This window comes from Panthera onca, chromosome C2 (genome assembly GCF_046562875.1).
Source record: "Panthera onca isolate mPanOnc1 chromosome C2, mPanOnc1 haplotype 2, whole genome shotgun sequence".
Lineage (NCBI taxonomy): Eukaryota > Metazoa > Chordata > Mammalia > Carnivora > Felidae > Panthera > Panthera onca.
This window is the reverse complement of record NC_138347.1, coordinates 142,139,727-142,159,195: the sequence shown is the minus strand read 5'-3', so window position 1 is coordinate 142,159,195 and position 19,469 is coordinate 142,139,727. Positions and strand designations below refer to the sequence as shown.

The window sequence follows — 19,469 nt, the reverse complement described above, 5'->3', positions numbered from 1 at the left end:
AAAACTGTTTAAATTATTTCCATGTTCCAGAGTTCCCCACCTCTCTGGACTCAGCAGGCAGTTAAAATATGTGACCTGAGACATTTTTGTTTTCCCTTGAGAGGAAATGCACAGTTGGAAGAGAAGTTCACAAAAAATGCCTTTTCCACAAAGCAGCAATACGGCTTTTTATCTTTTAAAAAGCTCTCTTTTCACAGCTATTTGGTGGCACTTTATGCCCCCAAGTACTCATTTTAGTAATAGTTAACCCCCGTTTAGTCTATCTCACAAGCCAGATTATACATGATTTGAAATCAGGGGTCCTGTTTTTTATTTCGAACCCATCGCAGAGCCTGGCACGGGTTGGTAGGGTGTGCATCCAATCAATACTTGTTGAATGGAATTACATTGAAAAGCAGGGTGAGGTAGTGCCTTCTTCCCTCTGCCAGACTTTGGTGCGGCTATACGGGTAATTTTCTTTCTTAGAAAGCTTTAATGGGAATGAAATTATTCCTTAGTGTGCGTTTGAAAATTCCACTGAAAGCAGTTTAAAAAATTAAACATGCCCTCTTAGAGGTAGTTGGACAGATAAGAATGAAAAGTGACAGTGGCAAATCCGCATTGTTCGGCGGAGAGAGAAAGGTCAACAAAGAGTAGAAACAGAACCCTCAACCCACGCTGCATTCCTCCCCTGGAACGTTCTCTGTGCGTCTTATCATTCAAGTTCTTTAAATGCAGTTTCCTTGAAACTGACCGGATCCCTTTTGAGGGTGAGGGGAGGACAGGAGCGGAACGGAAAGAGGTGGAGGAGGGGAAGGTCTGAGCAGAGGATTCTTCCGACAGCAGCGTCCACTCGGGGCCTTGGGGAGGCCGGGGTCACGGGGCCCTCCTTGCACCAGTGATCTACAACGTCTTGCCTGCGGTTTACAACCGCTCTTTAAAAATACTTTCCCTTTGGGACTGCCCTCGGCTTCTTCCTGCCCCCCCCCCCCCCCCCCGCTTCTCTCCCTCCTCCCCCCACAGCGGCCCCAGGCAAAGAAATGCCTCGGCTTCGCCCGCCGATCTGAGAGGAAACAGCGCACTCGGAGGAGTACAATCGACCCGAGGCCAATTCGACCCTTTCCCTTTGCCGCCCTCAAACGACCCTTGACAGCAGCCCCCGCTCACCCCTCAAATGGAAAACCCACAGACACACACACAAACAAAAACCCCAAGTCTTCCCTTCGGTTGCTACCCGCAATGACGTTTCCCCCTCGGGTCCCGCCCCTCCGGGGGCTTGGAATTTTGGGATTGGCCGAGGGGTTGCGGCTAAAAGGCCCCGATTGGGCGCCGAGGCTCTGACTGACAGCGGGGCGGCCGCCGCTCCCTCCCGCCCTCCCTGGTGTGCGAATGTGTGTGTGCGGTGTTATGCCGGACAAGAGGGAGGCGACCGCGACGGTGGTGGCTCTGTTTATTGTCCCTGTCGGTGCGTGGATGTGAGGAAGTCGGGGTGCAGCGCGGCCGACGAAGGCGGCCTTTGAGGCAGCGGCACCAGCGGCGGCGACTCCCGCAACCCCAGCGGCCGGCCTTCGCGGAGTGTGAGGAAGGACAAGGCGCCTTTGCGTCCCCGCCACGTCTGGACGCCCCGGGCTCCCCGGCTGCGCTCGCCGCGCGCACCTCCCGGCCTCGGCCCGGCTTGCTGCGGCGCCCGCGGGCGGGCGGGCGGGCGAGGAGGAAGCGCCGCGGCTCTGTCGCCGCCGGCCTCCTGCTTCCTCCTCCTCCACCTCTTCCTCAGCGGCGGCCCTAGGCCCGGGCGACGCGGCCGCCGCGCCTCGAGTTTGAGGGCGCCGGGCGGCGCGGCCTCCTCGGCGGGCTCGGCCGGGCGTCCGCCCCGGGTCTCGACGATGGGGCGCGGGGGGCGGCGCCGCTAGGAACACGACGAGCGGAGCGGTCGGTGCGGAGCAGCGGGGGCCGGCGGCCCGCAGGGAAGCGGGAGCGGCGGCCGCGGCCTCGGGGCCTGTGAGCGGAGGCACCCGCCATGGCCAAGGCGGGCGGCGGCGGCGGCGCGGGAGCCGGCGGCAACGGGGCACTGACCTGGGTGGTGAGTGGCGGGCGACGGAGGGCGGGGGTCCTGGCCGCGGCATTGTTCCCGGCCCGCGGCGGGGGAGGAATTCCGCCGGGCGGACCGGGGGTGGGGAGGAAGGGAAAAGAGAGGGAAATCCGGCGCCCCGGACGGGCGCCCCGTCGGGGCTTCTGCCGGCAGAACCCCCCGCTCCCCGCCCCTTTTCTTTCTTTACCTCTATGGAGGCTCCGCTGCTGGGGCTTACGTGCGCTTAAACTTAGGGGGACAGACCATGGATCTGGTAGGCAGCCCTCGCTTCATCTTTTTTCCTCTTTCTCAAGACTCTTCCAGGTCAGTCAGGCATGAGATGATGGGTGTCTCTGTGGGTCAGCACTTTTATTAAACGTGGTTTGAGAAAATCCCGGAGAAAGGGGTGTGTGTGTGTGTGTGTGTGTGTGTCCGTCCTGGAAATGCAGATGCAACCATTTCTGATTCTCTGACCTCTCAGAGAAGAATGGGTTTGGTGGGGAATTCGTCTAAGGGAATTTACACTTGAGTTCAGAGTCTTCGTTCGATTGAAAGCGCATTCCGAATGGCTGTTTCCGCAGCAGCTAATATGCTGTAGGTCGTCCATCTGTCCGGGTGGGATTATTAAAAGAAGCGTTCACCTGCGTCAGCGTCGCAGGTGAAGCGGGGTGGGGGCCGAGTGCGGGAGAGGTGACCGAAGTGCTTAGCCCCGGAATTAAAGGATTTCGGCGCTCCGTTCCCGCTGGGAAGTAGTAGAGGAGGGAAGACCCAGAGAGATCCGATTCCCACGGCAGATCGATAATTCACCAGCATTTCACTTGCTCAGCATGGAGTTCAGAGCAGGGTCATTTCCTACACAAAAAAAGCGCATCTCAGCCAACTGACTTGGTTTCCAGGAGAAACATTTAAAAAGCGTTACATTTTACAGCGACTTTCGATGCATTTTCCCTTTTTCAAAACACCCAAGGAAACTTTCATATTGGCATTTTTATTACCACTGCTTCATTTTCTCTTCACTTGGGCCAGGTTGAGGGGAGTTGAGTAGCAGTTCTGTGTTGGAAAGTATTCCTTGTAAAAAAAAAAAAAAAAAGTATGTTACTGGTAGCAGAAAAACATTTTAACCACTTATGTTTGGGTGCCAGGGTGCTTTGCAAAGTGACTTGCCAGGCTTTTATTGTTGAGTTTTCCGAATTTTGTATGCTGCTCCAATAATGTAGTATGGTGAACAGATCAGAGCCGGGATAGATAACATGTGAGGTTATAAATTATTGGTCCGTGCGGTCCATTCTCGGAGGGGAGAATGCATAAATGCAAAACAATGATTTTTACAAATGGATGGCCCTTACCCCTGTTACTAAAATCAAACAACTTCTGAAAATTGAGTTAGCCAGATGGTTCTCATTCACTATTTGGAAGTGTCCAGGCCTGATTTGTGTTCCTGAGGACTTCTGATTCTGTAATGGTAAACATTTTGCTCCAAGATTGAATTGGTTGGCATTTGACATTTGATAGCGATATTTAATTTACTGGTATTTAACTTTGTAGATAACTAAATGACCGCTTTTTCTGTTAAGCTCAATAGGAAACTTATTTACATAAAAAATTTCATGAAACTTAGAGGGTCTCATTCAGTATCAGAAAATTCATTTGATAATTTTGATTTATTAAAGGTTTTTTTTTTTCATACAAAACTAATACAGTAAAAGTCACTTAATTTTATAGATTGTATCCTCTTGTTGGATTAGAAGTTTATTGAAACGCTCATCACTCCGGACGTCCGCTTTAAGATTTGATGCTTGCTTTAAATTTGTCAGGTTATATGACCACCTTTATGTCCATAATCAACATCATTGATCATAGACTAATTTTATGGGAGGCAATATAGTGAGGTGGTTATGAGGATGGATTTTGATGTCAAGTTGATGTAGATTCAGATCCTTTCTCCAACACATACTCCAAAAGGGACCTATCCTTTCTATGTCTGTTTTCTCATCTATAAAATAAGGTTGCATTGAGAATTAAATGAGATAAACATAGGTAGCCAGTTCTGGGTTTAATAAATGGTTTTTGTTGTTGGTGGTGAAGTTCAAGAAATGTACACTCAGAATAATGAAGTTGCTTTTACATGAAATGCTTTTGAACCCGGGTGAAAGGAAATTATTCCTTTGAAAGAATTCAGGGATTTGTTTCAGTGGTCATCTATTTCTGAAGAGGGGTAACTTTGCCTGCTGTATTGAAACTGGTGTTATGTTGCCACCTGCTTGTGGGTAACAGGAAGAAATAAAAATGGAATTAGTCCCTGATAGCGTTCTTTTGGGAGGGGGATGGGTAATGCCATGTGTTGTTGGTATTAACTTCTATTGGGATGCTTGCCAGCATGTAGTATTAACATTGTCATTGCATGAAAGTTTACATTTTTTATAGGTATCTCTCATGACATATATTTTTAAATGTTTATTATTTTGAGAGACAGAGAGAGTGAGAGCAGGGAAGGGGCAGAGAGGGGCGGGAGGTGTGGGGGAGCATGGGGGAGAATCCCAAGCAGGTTCTGTTCTGCACTGTCTGCACGGAGCCCGATTTGGGGCTCGATTTCCCAAACCACGAGTTCATGACCTGAGCCAAAATCAAGAGTCAGAAGCTCAACCGACTGACCCACGCAGGCGCGCCCTGAAAGTTTACATTTCAGTACCTGAAACCACAAAGCAGGGTGGTTTAAGACTGACATTAACTTCTCCTTATGATACTGTATTTGGTTTGTGCTTGATTTATAGCATTTTAAGCTAATTTTTTGAAATTAAAAAAAGTGAAAAATATAGTAGAACTATTTTGAGTTAACACTGACAACAGCTCTGAAGGCTTCCTGAACTAAGAAAAGTTTCTTGAATTAACCTTTAGTTTGTAAAGCTTTGATTAGTAGACCCTCTAGTCAATTTCGTTTTGTTATTTATCATTTGTAAGTGGTTGTAAAAACTTTTGTGGAAACATTAGAATATAGTTAATTACCATATGAATATTGATCTTTTTTTTCCTAGCAGTACTCTAATTTGGTAGATTAAAAGATATTATAATTAAAATATTAGCATATAAAAAAGTGGTGCCCAGAATAATATAAGAAGCCTTCTTCTATTTACCAAGTTTCAACGATTACCAACTCAAGGTTACCCAGTTTGCCCCTTTTCATTATTTTGAAGTAGAGCAAATCCTAGAATTATGTCACTTCATCTGTAAATATTTCAGTATTTGTCTCTAAAACATAAGTTTCTTTAAAAAATATATAAAACCACAACTAACATAGTGTTTTAAAAAGTAAAATTCAATGAGGAGTGCCTGGGTGGCTCAGTCAGTTAAGCATTGCATCCGACTTCGGCTCAGGTCACGATCTCACAGATCGTGAGTGGGGTGAGTGGAGCCCCACGTCCGGCTCTGCTGGCAGTTCAGAGCCTGGAGCCTGTTTTGGATTCTGTCTCCCTTTTTGCCCGCCCCCTCTCGTACTCTTATCTTTCAAAAATAAGTATTTAAAATTTTTAGAAAAGTAAAATTCAGTGAGAGACAAGGAATACTTTTTTTGTTTACTGTGAATATTTCTAATTCAGAAAACATGATTGTATTTTCAAATATTATTTAAAGATTTGTATTAAGAACCTTGCTTTAGGGGCACCTGGGTGGCTTAGTCGGTTGAGTGTCCATCTCTTGATTTCGGCTCAGGTCCTGATCTCAAAGTTCATGAGTTCAGGCCCCATGTTGGGCTCTGCACTGACAGTGTGGAGCTTGCTTGGGATTCTCTCTCTCTATCTCTCTCTCCCTCTCTCTCTCTCTGCTCTCACTCTCTCTGTCTCTCAAAATAATAAACAAACATTTAAAAATATATGTCATGAGAGATACCTATAAAAAATGTAAACTTTCATGCAATGACAATGTTAACACTACATGCTGGCAAGCATCCGAATAGAAGTTAATACCAGCAACACATGGCATTACCCATCCCCCTCCCAAAAGAAGGCTCTTGACCAGTCTAAATCTTAATTACTCTTCAAGACTAGCTCAGAGTCTCACCAAACTCTTATCCTCCAGTTTACACTCATCCTTTCCTGTTTCTCTTATGGGTAAAAAAAAAAAAAAAGTATTTTTATATAACTTTCACGCCTAATTTTGCCTTTAACAATTAAATTATAAACTCCCTAAAATCAGAGACCATGTGTTGTACTTATTTGTATCCTTTATAGTGTTCAGCAAAAAGCTGAATTCATAATCCAACCTCAGTTATTTTTTTTATTAAAAAAATTTTTTTTTAACATTTATTTTGAGAGACAGAGAGACACAGCATGAGCAGGGAAGGGGCAGAGAGAGGAGGAGACACAATGCGAAGCAGGCTTCAGGCTCTGAGCTGTCAGCACAGAGCCCGATGAGGGGCTCAGACTCACAAACTGCGAGATCATGACCTGAGCTGAAGTGGGACTCTCAACAGACTGAGCCACCCAGGTGCCCCTAACCTCAGTTATTCTTAACAAATGGGGTAACTGACATACAACTTCCTCAAAAGTCTATCATTAGTAAGACAAGTGGTCAGGTAGCGATGTTAGATACATTGTCGAGTAACATAAAGCAGCACTTAGAAAATGTTATAATTGGTGCTAACTTTTCTGAATGGAAGTGAGTGTTTACCTGTAGTTTTAGATCTGTTCATTATTTCAGTGCCAGTAGTTGTATTTTACTAAGTACAGCTTTTAAAAACTAAGCCTCTTTTATAGTTTTTAAAAATAGGGCCCCCGTTAGAGAAAAGGTATGATGAGTTCATTATTTTCATTTGCAGAGAAAGAAATGGGGGTGGGGCTGGTTAGAGAATTAGGTAACAAACTATTAATCACCTGACTAAGGCAGAAGTGGGATTGAAACCAGGTTTATCTTTGTAACCATGATTTAATACAACCTCCCACTTTAAAAACATTAAAAACCAAAAAGCCTCATCTTTTATATCCTGATGTAACAGGATTAAAAAGTCTTCTGGGGTATACTTGTATCTCTTTCTACTAACCTTTCGTTTACTTTCACACAAAAAGCTAGGGAATATGTTTCCTTTTTAGGGTATATGTATCTTGTGTAACAATGCTTTTTAAGAGAATGGGCTGTGAAATCAGATCACATAGTTTCATAATTCAGCTTCTTCAAGTACTAGTTTATTAGCTTTGGGAAAACACTTCTTCAGACTTCCATTTCCTCATCTATAGAAGGAGAATTATGATAAGGGTGTCTACTTTGTGGAGCTCTTTGAGGACTGATGGAGATTATCCATATATTCACATAATGCTGCCACATAATCTCTCAGATGTGTACACATGCATGCGTCTTTTTTTTCTTCAAGTCTATTGAAAAGAATTTTCATGTCTTTTGTCTCAGAGAAAGTATTCTTTTTTTTTTTTTTTTTTTTTTAATTTTTTTTTTTTTCAACCTTTTTTATTTATTTTTGGGACAGAGAGAGACAGAGCATGAACGGGGGAGGGGCAGAGAGAGAGGGAGACACAGAATCGGAAACAGGCTCCAGGCTCCGAGCCATCAGCCCAGAGCCTGACGCGGGGCTCGAACTCACGGACCGCGAGATCGTGACCTGGCTGAAGTCGGACGCTTAACCGACTGCGCCACCCAGGCGCCCCTCTTTTTTTTTTTTATATTGTGAAATAACAATAAGTCAGCATTCATCACCACACAGTTACAATTTTTTTTCTTTTGATTGGGATTTTTAAGATCAACTCTCTTAGCAACTTTTAAATATATAGTGCAGTATGATTGACTGTAGTCACATTGTTTTACATTACATTCCCAGGACTTCCTTATTTTATAACTGGAAGTTTGTACCTATAGGTCACCTTCTGCCATGTTGTTCCCTTCACCCTCCATATTCAGGGTTTTTGTTTTGCTTTGTTTTTAGATTCCAAATATAAGTAAGATCATACAGTATTTGTCTTTCTTTCTTTGATTTATTTCATTTAGCGTAATGCCTTCAAGGTTCATTCATGCCACAAATGGCAAAAGTTCCTTCTTTTTTTATGGATGGATGATATTCCTCTGTGTGTGTGTGTGTGCGTGTGCGTATGTATGTATGTGCGTATGTACCACATTTTCTTTATCCATTTATCAATGGACGCTTAGGTGGCTCGTGTGTCTTGGCTATTGTAAATAATGCTGCAGTGAAAATGGGGGTGCATATGTCTTTCCAAGTTTGTTTTCTTCAGATAAATGCCCAGAAGTGGAATTGCTGGATTCTATGGTAATTTTATTTCTAATTTTTAAAAATAATAATATTTTTAAATAATATTTTTATTTAATATTTTATTAAATATTATTTAAAAATAATAATTATTTTTCATGTTTATCTATTTTTGGGAGAGAGCACAAGTGGGGGAGGGGCACAGAGAGAGGGAGACAGAATCCAGAGCAGGCTCCCCACTGCTAGTGCAAAGCCTGACAGGGGGCTCGAACTCACAAACTATGAGATCATGGCCTGAGCTGAAGTCAACCAACTGAACCACCCAGGTGCCCCCTATTTGTAATTTTTTTGGGGAAACCTCATGCTGTTTTCCATGGTGGCTGCACCGATTTACATTCCTGCCGACAGTGCACTAAGGTTCCCTTTTCTCCACATCCTTGCTAACACTCCTTATTTCTTGTCTTTTTGATAATAGCCCTCCTGATAGGTGTGAGGTGGTATCTTATTGTGGTATTTATTTATTTATTTATTATTGTGGTTTTGATTTGCATTTCCCTGATAATTAGTGATGTTGCATGTTTTTTCATGTGTGTATTGGCCATCTATGTCTTTTTTGGAAAAATGTTTATTCAGGAAATCTGCCCATTTTTTTTTTGTTGTTGGATTTTTTCTTGCTATTGAGTTGTATGAGTTCTTTATATATTTTGGATATTAACCCCTTATCAGATTTATCATTTGCAAGTATTCATGTTTGGTAGGTTGCCTTTTTATTTTTTATGGTTTCCTTTGCTGTGCAGAAGCTTTTTTTTTTTTAAGTTTATTTCTGTATTTTGAGAGAGAGTGTGCGTGAGTGTGAATGGGGGAGGGGCAGAAAGAGAGAGAGAGTGTGAATCTGAATCAGGCTGCATGCTCTCTTGAACTCACAAACTGTGAGATCATGACCTGAGCTGAAACCAGGAGTTGGACACGGAATGGGCCACTCAGGTGCCCCTGTGCAGAAGCTTTTTAGTGTGATGTAGTCTCACTTATTTTTTGCTTTTGTTGCCTCTGCTTTTGGTGTCCATTAAAAAAATCATTGTCAAGACCCACATCAGGGAGCTTACATTGAAGTCTTTAATTCATTTTGAGTTCATTTTTGTGTATGGTATAAGATGGGGCTCCCATTCATTCATGCATGTGGCTGTCCAGTTTTCCCAGCACCATTTATTTATTGAAGAGACAATCCTTTCTTCCTTGTATATTATTCGCTCTTTTATTGTAAATTAATTGACCATGTATGTGTGGGTGTATTTCTGGGCTCTCTATGCTGTTCATTGATCTTTGTGTCTGTTTTTATGCCAATACCGTACTGTTTTGATTATTATGGCTTTTAATATAGTTTGAAACTGTGGTGAGTGGGATGCCTCTAGGTCTTTTCTTCTTACTCAAGATTGCTTTGGCTATCCAGAGCCTTATGTGGTTCCATACACGTTTTAGGATTGTTTGTTCTGTTTCTCTGAAAAATGCTGTTGGAATTTTGATAGGGATTGCATTGAATCTGTAGACTGCTTTGTGTAGTATGGACTTTTTAAGAATATTAATTCTATGAGCATAGAATATCTTTCCATTTTTTTGTGTCTTCAGTTTCTCTATCAATGTCTTAGTTTTCAGCGAATGGGTCTTTCACCTTTCTGGTTAAATTTATTCCGAAGTATTCTTTTTGATTCAGTTGTAAATGGGATTGTTAATTCCTCTTTCTGATAGTTTGTCATTGTACAGAAACACAAGAGAGTTATATATATTGATTTTGTATCCTTCATCTTTCCTGAATTTGTTAATTTTAATAGTTTTTTGGTGGAGTCCTTAGATTTTTCTATATATAATATATCGTCTGCAGATAGTGACAGTTTTACTTCTTCCTTTCCAATTTGGATGCCTTTGAGAGAAAGTGTATTTTTTATTTTCACAGTGGACATTTAAACATTCCTTATGATCTTAAGTATCCCTCACCTTCCATCTCTTTCCCTGTCCCTGGTTTGGGAGGGCATCTCTTGAGGAGCATAGATGGAAGACAAAGTGTTGGTTTTGTTGTAGCATGGCCCTCTCTGTTACATAGGTGAAATATGAGTGAAAGGAACATCAAAGCGTGGCAGTCTTGAGGGAGAAAGGAAGGGGAGGAGATGTAACAAAAGGGTAATGTGAAGTCTAAGGGGGTCATTTATAGAAGACAGGAGAAAAGGCTTGTTGCCAAGGTTTTGCTAGCACCACTCTTGTTGGCTTGGTGATGGTGAGATTTTTTGTGCCGATTATGTGAATGACTGGCTCAGTTCCTTTTTAGCACCAACTGGCAAACCATCTCCTCTCCCCTCCTTGGCAGCAATTCATTCTCTCACAGAAAAACAGGAACTGTGGGTGATTGCCCCAAATTGCTATATCTCACGTGACAGCTCTGGAACTGTGCATGGAACAGTCTTTTTTTTTTTTCTTAAACAGAATGATCTTGGTACATACTCATTCTGAAATAAAAAAAATGTTTTATTGGAATGTTTTTCTTTCTCTTCTGGTGGTTGGGAAGTATTCTTGATAAAGGTTGAATCTTGGATAAGCGTTAATCTATATTCTTTCACTAGGAGTTAGCAATATTGCAAAAGTGCTATACGATAATATTTTAATATCAATTACATGAATTATTTTGATGTTTTTGTTATAATTTAAAAATCCCCAACAATGCATTAATTTGGCAGCCAGCTTTTGAACTTCAGAAAAAGTCGTTTATGGCATCATGTGTAAACCACAAAGAGAATTAAAACGTTTTTAGATATGTGAAGGATATTTTCAGATGGGGTTATTTTACATTTTCATTGACTTTAGTTTTATGTGGAAATCAAAATGTTGCTCTGATTTCTTATATTCCATTGTAACTAGATGCTGGATTTATTACTATAAATAGCTCGGTATTTTGTCCACATAAACAAATTTAGACAGTAAAATAAATTACAAATAAACTTAAATTGTAAGTTTTCACTTTTATCAAACCTTAAAATTTATTTAGAATGTTTTTGGTAATTGATTATTTTTACAGGCATATTGTGAATTTTTATTTAATGTGGAGTACTTAGTGCAATCACAATAGTACAAGGTATTTTACTACTATGAACATATAAGAATAAGAAAAGTTTAAATCATCATTTTTGAATCAAAAGACCCCCTTTTCAGTGTTTCAAATGAGCATAATTCAAAAACTTAAAGCAAATTAAGAAGATAGCGAAACAAGGACTTGAAAAGCAAAAGATGAATACAACAGCAACCACAACAAAAATTTAAAAATCAAACCTCTTTGCTAACATTTACCTGTCTCAGTTAAACAGGAGGATGAGGGGATTATTGCAATTCAATAAGGATTTTTCAGCTTCTCAAATAGTGCTAATCACACAAGAGATTCACTGGGAAAACTTGTAGATTTACAGGTAAACCACGTAAGTTGTGAATGAAAACCCAAAATTACTGACATTAATATGGGAAGTTTAACACCTCTCCTCCCCAAATGAAACGAGCATAATTCTTTTAGCCTACAAGTGTCAAATATATATCAGTCTTCTTTATCATTTGTGGGATTGAGTGTTTTTATAAATGTGTAGATATGGGTTTGCTGGTCTGTTTCTGTTTAAGCTAGTTTCGTGATCTCTTTTCTGAATATTATCAGTAATAGTGTTAAAACTGAAGAACTACTTGGTGATTTCTTTCTTTCCTTTTCTTTTCTTTCTCTCTTAGCTAGAGATAGTGGTAATAACAGCTGGAGGGAAGATGATCAATAGATTTTTCTCATTTTACTTAGTTCTCAGGCCCAAGATGTTTGTACTTATACCTGTTCTAGGGATGGAATCATCCCATTGTGGTGGGGGGGAGGAGCGAGCAGTTGCTGTCTGTCCCGTCACCCCCAGATTTTGATTTTTAGTGACATGGACATTATTTAGGGGACAACTTTCTGCTAATAAACAGGACATTATTCCAGGTTTCTGTCAGAAAAACTTATAGACCTCTCAGGAGAGAACCTTCTCTTTCTGTTTGCTGTTAGTGAGCCAGCCATTTGTTGAGAATGGGAAAGTAAAAGACAAATCTGACCACAGTGTTAATTTCTATTTTCTATGCCAAGGCTGCCAATCTTATTTATTTTGGTTTTACTTTTTGCCTAGATTCTAGTGAGAAAGTTGGGAGTGTGGAAGTAATAGGTAGGTATTAACAGTGTCGCTAGAAAAGAGAAACCTTCAGTTTTATTCTAGTTTATTTACATTTTCACATACATGGGTTAATAAACTTTAAAAATACTTCTATCCATGTTCATTGTAGAAAACTAGAAAATGTGTATCAGAAAAAAAAATGAAAGGGGCACCTGGGTGGCTCAAGTCGGTTGAGCATCTGACTTCGGCTCAGGTCATGATCTCTTGGTCAGTGAGTTCAAGGCCCACATTGGGCTCTGTGCTGACAGCTCAGAGCCTGGAGCCTGCTTCGGATGCTGTGTCTCCCTCTCTTTCTGCCCCTCCCCACTCATGCTCTGTTTCTCTTGCTGTCAAAAATAAATAAACATAAAACATTAAAAAAAAAAGAAAACTTATTTCTACTTTTCACAGATGATTTTGAATGATATTCTGTTGAGTGTATTTTATATTTTTTCCTATGCGTGTATAATGAGTAATTTTTTTTCTGATGATAATGGGCTCATATTTTTTATATACTCTTATAATTTTGTTCACTAAACAGTGTAGTTTTAATAAGCTACCCATTTAAAAATACTTGATTACTAGCATTTTCACATAAAAGTTAAAGCAATAGAGTTTATATAGTCATTAACAAATAATTTTTGGTAAAGTTAACTAAAAATATTGACTCAATGAAATACTTAGGTTTAAAGTTTTAAATGCAAGTTTTAGAAATTGAGAGTTAATATTGAATTGTCGACAGATCTCAAAACATTTGTTTTATTATATTCTATAAATAATATGTGTTCTTTAAGGCCTTTCAATACTTAAAATTTTTTTTTAATGTTTATTTTTGAGAGAGAGAGGCAGACAGAGCGTGAGCAGGGGAGGAGCAGAGAGAGAGGGAGGGTGTGTGTGTGTGTGTGTGTGTGTGTATGAGCGTGTGAGTGGGGGTGGGGCAGAGAGAGAGAGAGGGGGAGGGTGTGTGTGGGGGTGGGGCAGAGAGAGAGAGGGAGGGTGTGTGTGTGTGTGTGTGTGTGTGTGTATGAGCGTGTGAGTGGGGGTGGGGCAGAGAGAGAGAGAGGGGAGGGTGTGTGTGGGGGTGGGGCAGAGAGAGAGAGGGAGGGTGTGTGTGTGTGTGTGTGTGTGTATGAGCATGTGAGTGGGGGTGGGGCAGAGAGAGAGAGAGAGAGAGAGAGAGAGGGAGAGAGAGAGGGAGGGAGGGAGAAAGAAAGAATCCCAAGCAAGCAGGCTTCACACTGTCAGCGCAGAGCCTGATGTGGGGCTTGAACCCACAAACCGTGAGATCGTGACCTGAGCCAAAATCAGGAGTTGGACACTTAGCTGACTGAGCCACACAGGCACTTGTCAACTTATTTTCTAACATTTATATATTATTCTGAGAGAAAATTACAGGTAGTATTTTAACAAAGCCAACTATGTTTCACTTGTTCTCTCATTTTTGAGACATTATCCTATCAAGAATGACAACTTTTGAACTTGATAGGGATCTGTTAGGTGCAAGCAAACATTCCTTATTCTCTCGTAATCCATTTGGGAGGAAGAAGGGATATGGGAAAAGTTGTTAATTCTTAAAGGAGTGCTGAAGGGCTTTACCCTTGTTTTACACACTTGTGTGTGTGCGCCCTTTTAGTTCAGTGTAACTGGTCAGGGCTAAATGTGGAAGCCCAAATTAGGTAGACCTGTCTTTGGTTTAGTCAAATCAAAGATGTTTTCTTTGTTGTGGGATTTGGAGTAGTAGCCTGGGATCAGAAAGCCTTTACTTGCATGGTTATTATAAGTTCCTAACCTTTATGCCAATGATTGCAAATAGTTCTAAGTTAATGCTCACTTTTATTCCATAGCATTTATTGCCTTTAAACACTTTCTAAAAGAGTGTGATCTTAGTCCTTACTATTCTGAGGACCCATTATAAAAAATCAATTCTGTTTTTACCTTTAGATTTGTTTCTATAAATTAATGAGCTATCTCATGAGAAGCCAGGATTAGAAATTTGGAGACTGTCTGGTATTTTTAAAATATAATTCATACTTCTGGCCAGTTCATCATCTAACTCTTGAGAGAAATAGAATGTGAAGACTTTATGAAACAATTATTTTCTTTTATCCAAAGCTGTTGTTAATTGAGCAGTGTAATGTATAAATGAAAGAATGTATAAGAATATAGTTTAGGGGCGCCTGGGTGGCGCAGTCGGTTAAGCGTCCGACTTCAGCCAGGTCACGATCTCGCGGTCTGTGAGTTCGAGCCCCGCGTCAGGCTCTGGGCTGATGGCTCGGAGCCTGGAGCCTGTTTCAGATTCTGTGTCTCCCTCTCTCTCTGCCCCTCCCCCGTTCATGCTCTGTCTCTCTCTGTCCCAAAAATAAATAAAAAACGTTGAAAAAAAAAAAAAAAAAAAAAAAAAAAGAATATAGTTTAAAATATAGAAAATGAGTTATTTATAATACTTTATTTTGAAATATTATTAAGTATCTTTAATTTTATGTTAAATTTATGGCACTGGAAGATTTTAATTAATGTTTGAATTTCCATAGAGTTTGTATGTTACAATTCTTGTCCTGGTTTAGACTGCTCAGAGGTTCTGCATTTGATTTTTAAACATAAATTTCAAGACTATGTAATGACCTTTTTTCAAATATTAACTTTAAAGATAATGGTATGTATGGATGGTATGTATTCAGGTCCTATATGTAGGACCTGAATTGAAGTGACTTGTTCAAATGCATAAAAACAAAACAAAACAAAACCTCTTTTGTTGTTTGTCTTCTGACCGCTTCATTTCTACTAAATTCAAAGACCTGTGAAGATATCTCAATTTTCATTGTGTCTTATATGTGAATTATTTTTTGGTTGTAAAAAAATATGTCAGTATAACACCTTTCTTTTAGTGAGATGTCTTATTTGTCAACATTAGGGAATTCCAGAAGAAGCGTGTGTTCTCTGCTGCTATTAAGACAGGGAAATCTCTAGACCTCGGGAATTGGATTAGGGATCCTTATCTACTGTAGGAATGGTTAGGATTAAGATCACCAACCTCTGTCTCTTTGGAATTGGCATAGAAACTAGAATCATGGGATGCCTCAGTAATGAGGTACCTAGCACTGATATATAAGGAATTATTGGCATGACCTCTAAAAAATGTGAAATTTGAGATTTCATAAACCATGCTTAGTATTTTCAGCAATATCAGTGCATATTAATTAACTACATAGGTTACTATTTTGTGTAGGTTACTTTTGCCTACTCTTGACTATAATTTTCAGTAGTTTAATGGCAAGGCGTTGGTATGTGGAAGACTTGGGGACTCCTGCAGCTAGTCAGATTTAGTCATTGTGAACCTATAACCTGACCAGAACTCCTGTTCCTTCGAAAGTTTTTGAGGACTGTAAGAATTATCTTGAAAACTTACAGAATTGGGAAATATTTATATTTGTGGATTATATAGGTGTAGGCATGTGACTTTACCTACTTTTTGGGCTAAGTCAAAACTGCAGTTTTACACTGTACTAAAAGAACTGGACTGTCAGGAAATAGACCTGTGTTCTCTTAAAGGCTTAAAAATCAGTGAGCCTGAGAGATAATATGATAATTAAAAAGAAAGCCTATGTCTTGTGTCCATATACATTTTAGTTTACCCCTTGGTAGGTTATTTAAATTTGATTTTTTGGTTAATTTTAGACTCTTTTTGATCAGAACAATGCTGCAAAAAAAGAAGAGTCAGAAACTGCAAACAAAAATGATTCTTCAAAGAAGTTGTCTGTTGAGAGAGTGTATCAGAAAAAGACACAACTTGAACATATTCTCCTTCGTCCTGATACGTATATTGGGTCAGTGGAGCCATTGACACAGGTAATTATTTGTTAGATTTTGAGATTAGGAGATGTATATCTGTTCTACTTAATAAAATTTTTGTGATTATATGCTTAGTACATAATTTCATGTCTTTGTGGTCATATGTAAAGTAGAGAGAGAGATTTAAGGTAGGTAGAAATGTCTTTATTTCCTGCTGAAGATAAAAAACTAGGAGTTAAAAACTATTAGAGGTCAGGAGTATAGAGTAAAATGGTAGCGTGTGAACCTTTTAAAAATTCTTAAGTTTATGCTGTGGTTTGCTTCAAATTGTAGAGTTTATATATATATATACACTAATGACCCTTTGATGCTTACTATGAACTTGGCTTGCACATATTATCTTATCTGATTCTAACAATTTTGGGATGTAGGTACTGTTACCCCCTTTTTATAGACAAGGAAACTGAAGTTTAAATAAATGTAAATAACTTGCTCAGATCTCTCAGCCAATAAGAGCTGGGATTCAAAGCTAAGTCTCTGACTCTAAAGTCATGCTGTATTCATATTATTTTAATCTGTGCTCTTTATAGAAAAATCTAAAACATGAAGTAGTGTTTTTTTCCTATTTTACTTAAATATTGTTTCTAACAATTCTTGGTGCCTTATATTAATAAACTGACTTTATGTGTAAGAATACAGACTCAATACAAAATGAATAATTTATCCATTTTGAAACTTTTGAAATTGGATATGAATGTCGTGAAGATGATTGGAACTGAAGTAGTGTATGTGTTTTTACTTTGAAAGTCTAAGTATTAACAGAGGAAATGACAGATGTGGGTTTATACTATGTAAAATTGATGTTAAATGCTTTTTTACCCAATAATTCCTTTTGAATTTTTCTCGTAATGCAGCTAATGTGGGTATATGATGAAGATGTAGGAATGAATTGCAGAGAGGTTACCTTTGTGCCAGGTTTATACAAGATCTTTGATGAAATTTTGGGTGAGTACTTGCTTAAGATTTAATGCATTTGTGTCCATTGATGTATATATATATACATCAATATGTAAATAAAGCTAGACTTACAGTATAAATTTTATTTAAAAAAAAATTTTTTTTTTAATTTTTTTAACGTTTTTTATTTATTTTTGAGACAGAGACAGAGCATGAATGGGGGAGGGGCAGAGAGAGAGGGAGACACAGAATCGGAAGCAGGCTCCAGGCTCTGAGCCATCAGCCCAGAGCCCGACGCGGGGCTCGAACTCACAGACTGTGAGATCGTGACCTGAGCCGAAGTCGGACACTTAACCGACTGAGCCACCCAGGCGCCCCTACAGTATAAATTTTAAAGGCATATCTTGGGCTTATGTGCTGAATATAATGTTCTTCAGAAATTTTATGTCACTTGCTGTAATATTTTCATATTTGTGCACATATCTTTGAATTTATTTATAAAATGAATTTGTTGTATTTGATCAGTAATCCAAAGTTGGTTTGTATCTTGTATGTGTAGTCATTGCAGGTTGTGTGTGCATCCCTTTTACCTAGGGGGGCATGTTAAAAATATAGATTACAGGACCTGATCCTTGAAGATTTAGTGAGTTTGCAGTGAGACATGTAAAATTGTGGTTTTTACCAACAGATCAGTCATTTCTGTTGGGCAGAAGCAATCATTGTTCTGAATGATCTCTGTTTTTTTTTCCAAATCATAGGATTAATTAAATCAATGAAATGTGGATGCTCATTTGATTGCTAGGGAATGCTTGCACATTGGAAATATTTTTAGTCAAGGACTTTCTAGAGCCTCTGGGCTCTGCTACCTCATCAGCCACTTGAGATTTCCTCGACAGCTGGGTTATGTGGGTCTCTCTGAGCTTCCTCCAGCTTTCTTCCTTTGGGGAAAGAGTAGGGGAGTAAACCTGATTACTTGCATTTTATACCTTTCACTCTTGCTTCCCAGCTATCCACTCACTTTTACTTTTATGTTACATAGTGTTTACCAGGAACATAGTCGTTCTGTGACTGAAGTTAAATTTGACAGCTAGCTTGCGTTCAAATTTGTGTAGTCATGTGTCTAACCACAGCAGTGGTTAATATATGAAAATATATTATTATAGTACATAAGATTTAGTTTTGATTTCTAAGGATGCTGAAGACGTTGCCTTTTTTTTTTTTATTTAAAATCTTTTTTTTAAGTTTATTTATTTTTGAGACAGAGAGAGACAGAGCATGAACGGGGGAGGGTCAGAGAGAGAGGGAGACACAGAATCGGAAGCAGGCTCCAGGCTCTGAGCCATCAGCCCAGAGCCTGACGCGGGGCTCGAACTCACGGACCGCGAGATCATGACCTGAGCCGAAGTCGGACGCTTAACCGACTGAGCCACCCAGGCGCCCCAGACGTTGCCTTTTTAATTTAAAAATAATTTATTTTATCTCAACCTGTCTATAAAACCACTAGTTTATTGAAGGATATCAAGAGAAAGATACAGTATAATTAAATTCAAATTTTTTTCTTTTGGGCCTCAGCTGGATTAGGGGGTTATAGCCTGCAGATGTTTGTTTTTAATTATTTTTATATATCACAAAATCTACCCTTCCCCTACCCCTTGTTTGTAGTAGATAACACAATAGTAATTTAGTGTGATATAAAATTTAAGAATATTATTTGGAAAATAAAGTTTTATATTAGAAATTAGTAATAATTTTCATTAACTATTACTATCTGTAAATATTTATATTAAGTTGGGATGCACATGAAGTTGTGTCATGTATTTATTACTCATCACAATATTTAATTTGTAGTTAATGCAGCTGACAATAAACAGAGGGATAAGAATATGACCTGTATTAAAGTTTCTATTGATCCGTAAGTATATTTCAAGTTTAATTTTTTATGCTAAGTTGTTTTATTCTGATAGCCCCCAGCTTTTGAATACTCTTCAAATACTGTATACAATTAGTACTCCTAAAGTTTCCCTGTTGCATGAGACATTGTTATTTTTGCCTCTTTTAGCCGTAATATAGTATACTCTTATAGTTTTCTCTCTCATTCATGATGTTTTATTCCAAAGCACTTCCTTATGGGAACACTTGGAAACCATTTTTCTCTCTCTTTGGTGCTGTGGCTATTGTTTCAGGTGATACAGTGGTCACTTGAGGTTTCCTTTTTTGTCTTGGCTTTAGGAGTCAAGGCTAAGGGCTATTGCTAGTACTCTTCCAATTATATTATGGG

The 19,469-nt window shown here is 39.5% G+C and overlaps 1 protein-coding gene across 2 annotated transcripts in view; it reads left to right on the top strand.

Annotated features, from left to right (window-relative positions):
• The first annotated feature begins 1,942 nt into the window (after positions 1 to 1,942).
• Positions 1,943 to 19,469, top strand: part of TOP2B (DNA topoisomerase II beta) — a 64,571-nt gene continuing 47,044 nt past the window's right edge. Inside the window, exons 1-4 of one of the 2 annotated variants that reach the window (XM_060638520.3) lie at positions 1,943 to 2,059; positions 16,136 to 16,291; positions 17,149 to 17,239; positions 19,040 to 19,103. In XM_060638520.3, the coding sequence (XP_060494503.1) occupies positions 1,997 to 2,059; positions 16,136 to 16,291; positions 17,149 to 17,239; positions 19,040 to 19,103 (374 nt within the window). In that variant the 5' untranslated portion in view covers positions 1,943 to 1,996. Of the gene's footprint in view, positions 2,060 to 16,120; positions 16,292 to 17,148; positions 17,240 to 19,039; positions 19,104 to 19,469 lie in introns of both variants that reach the window. The other variant, XM_060638519.3, reaches the window with a different exon arrangement.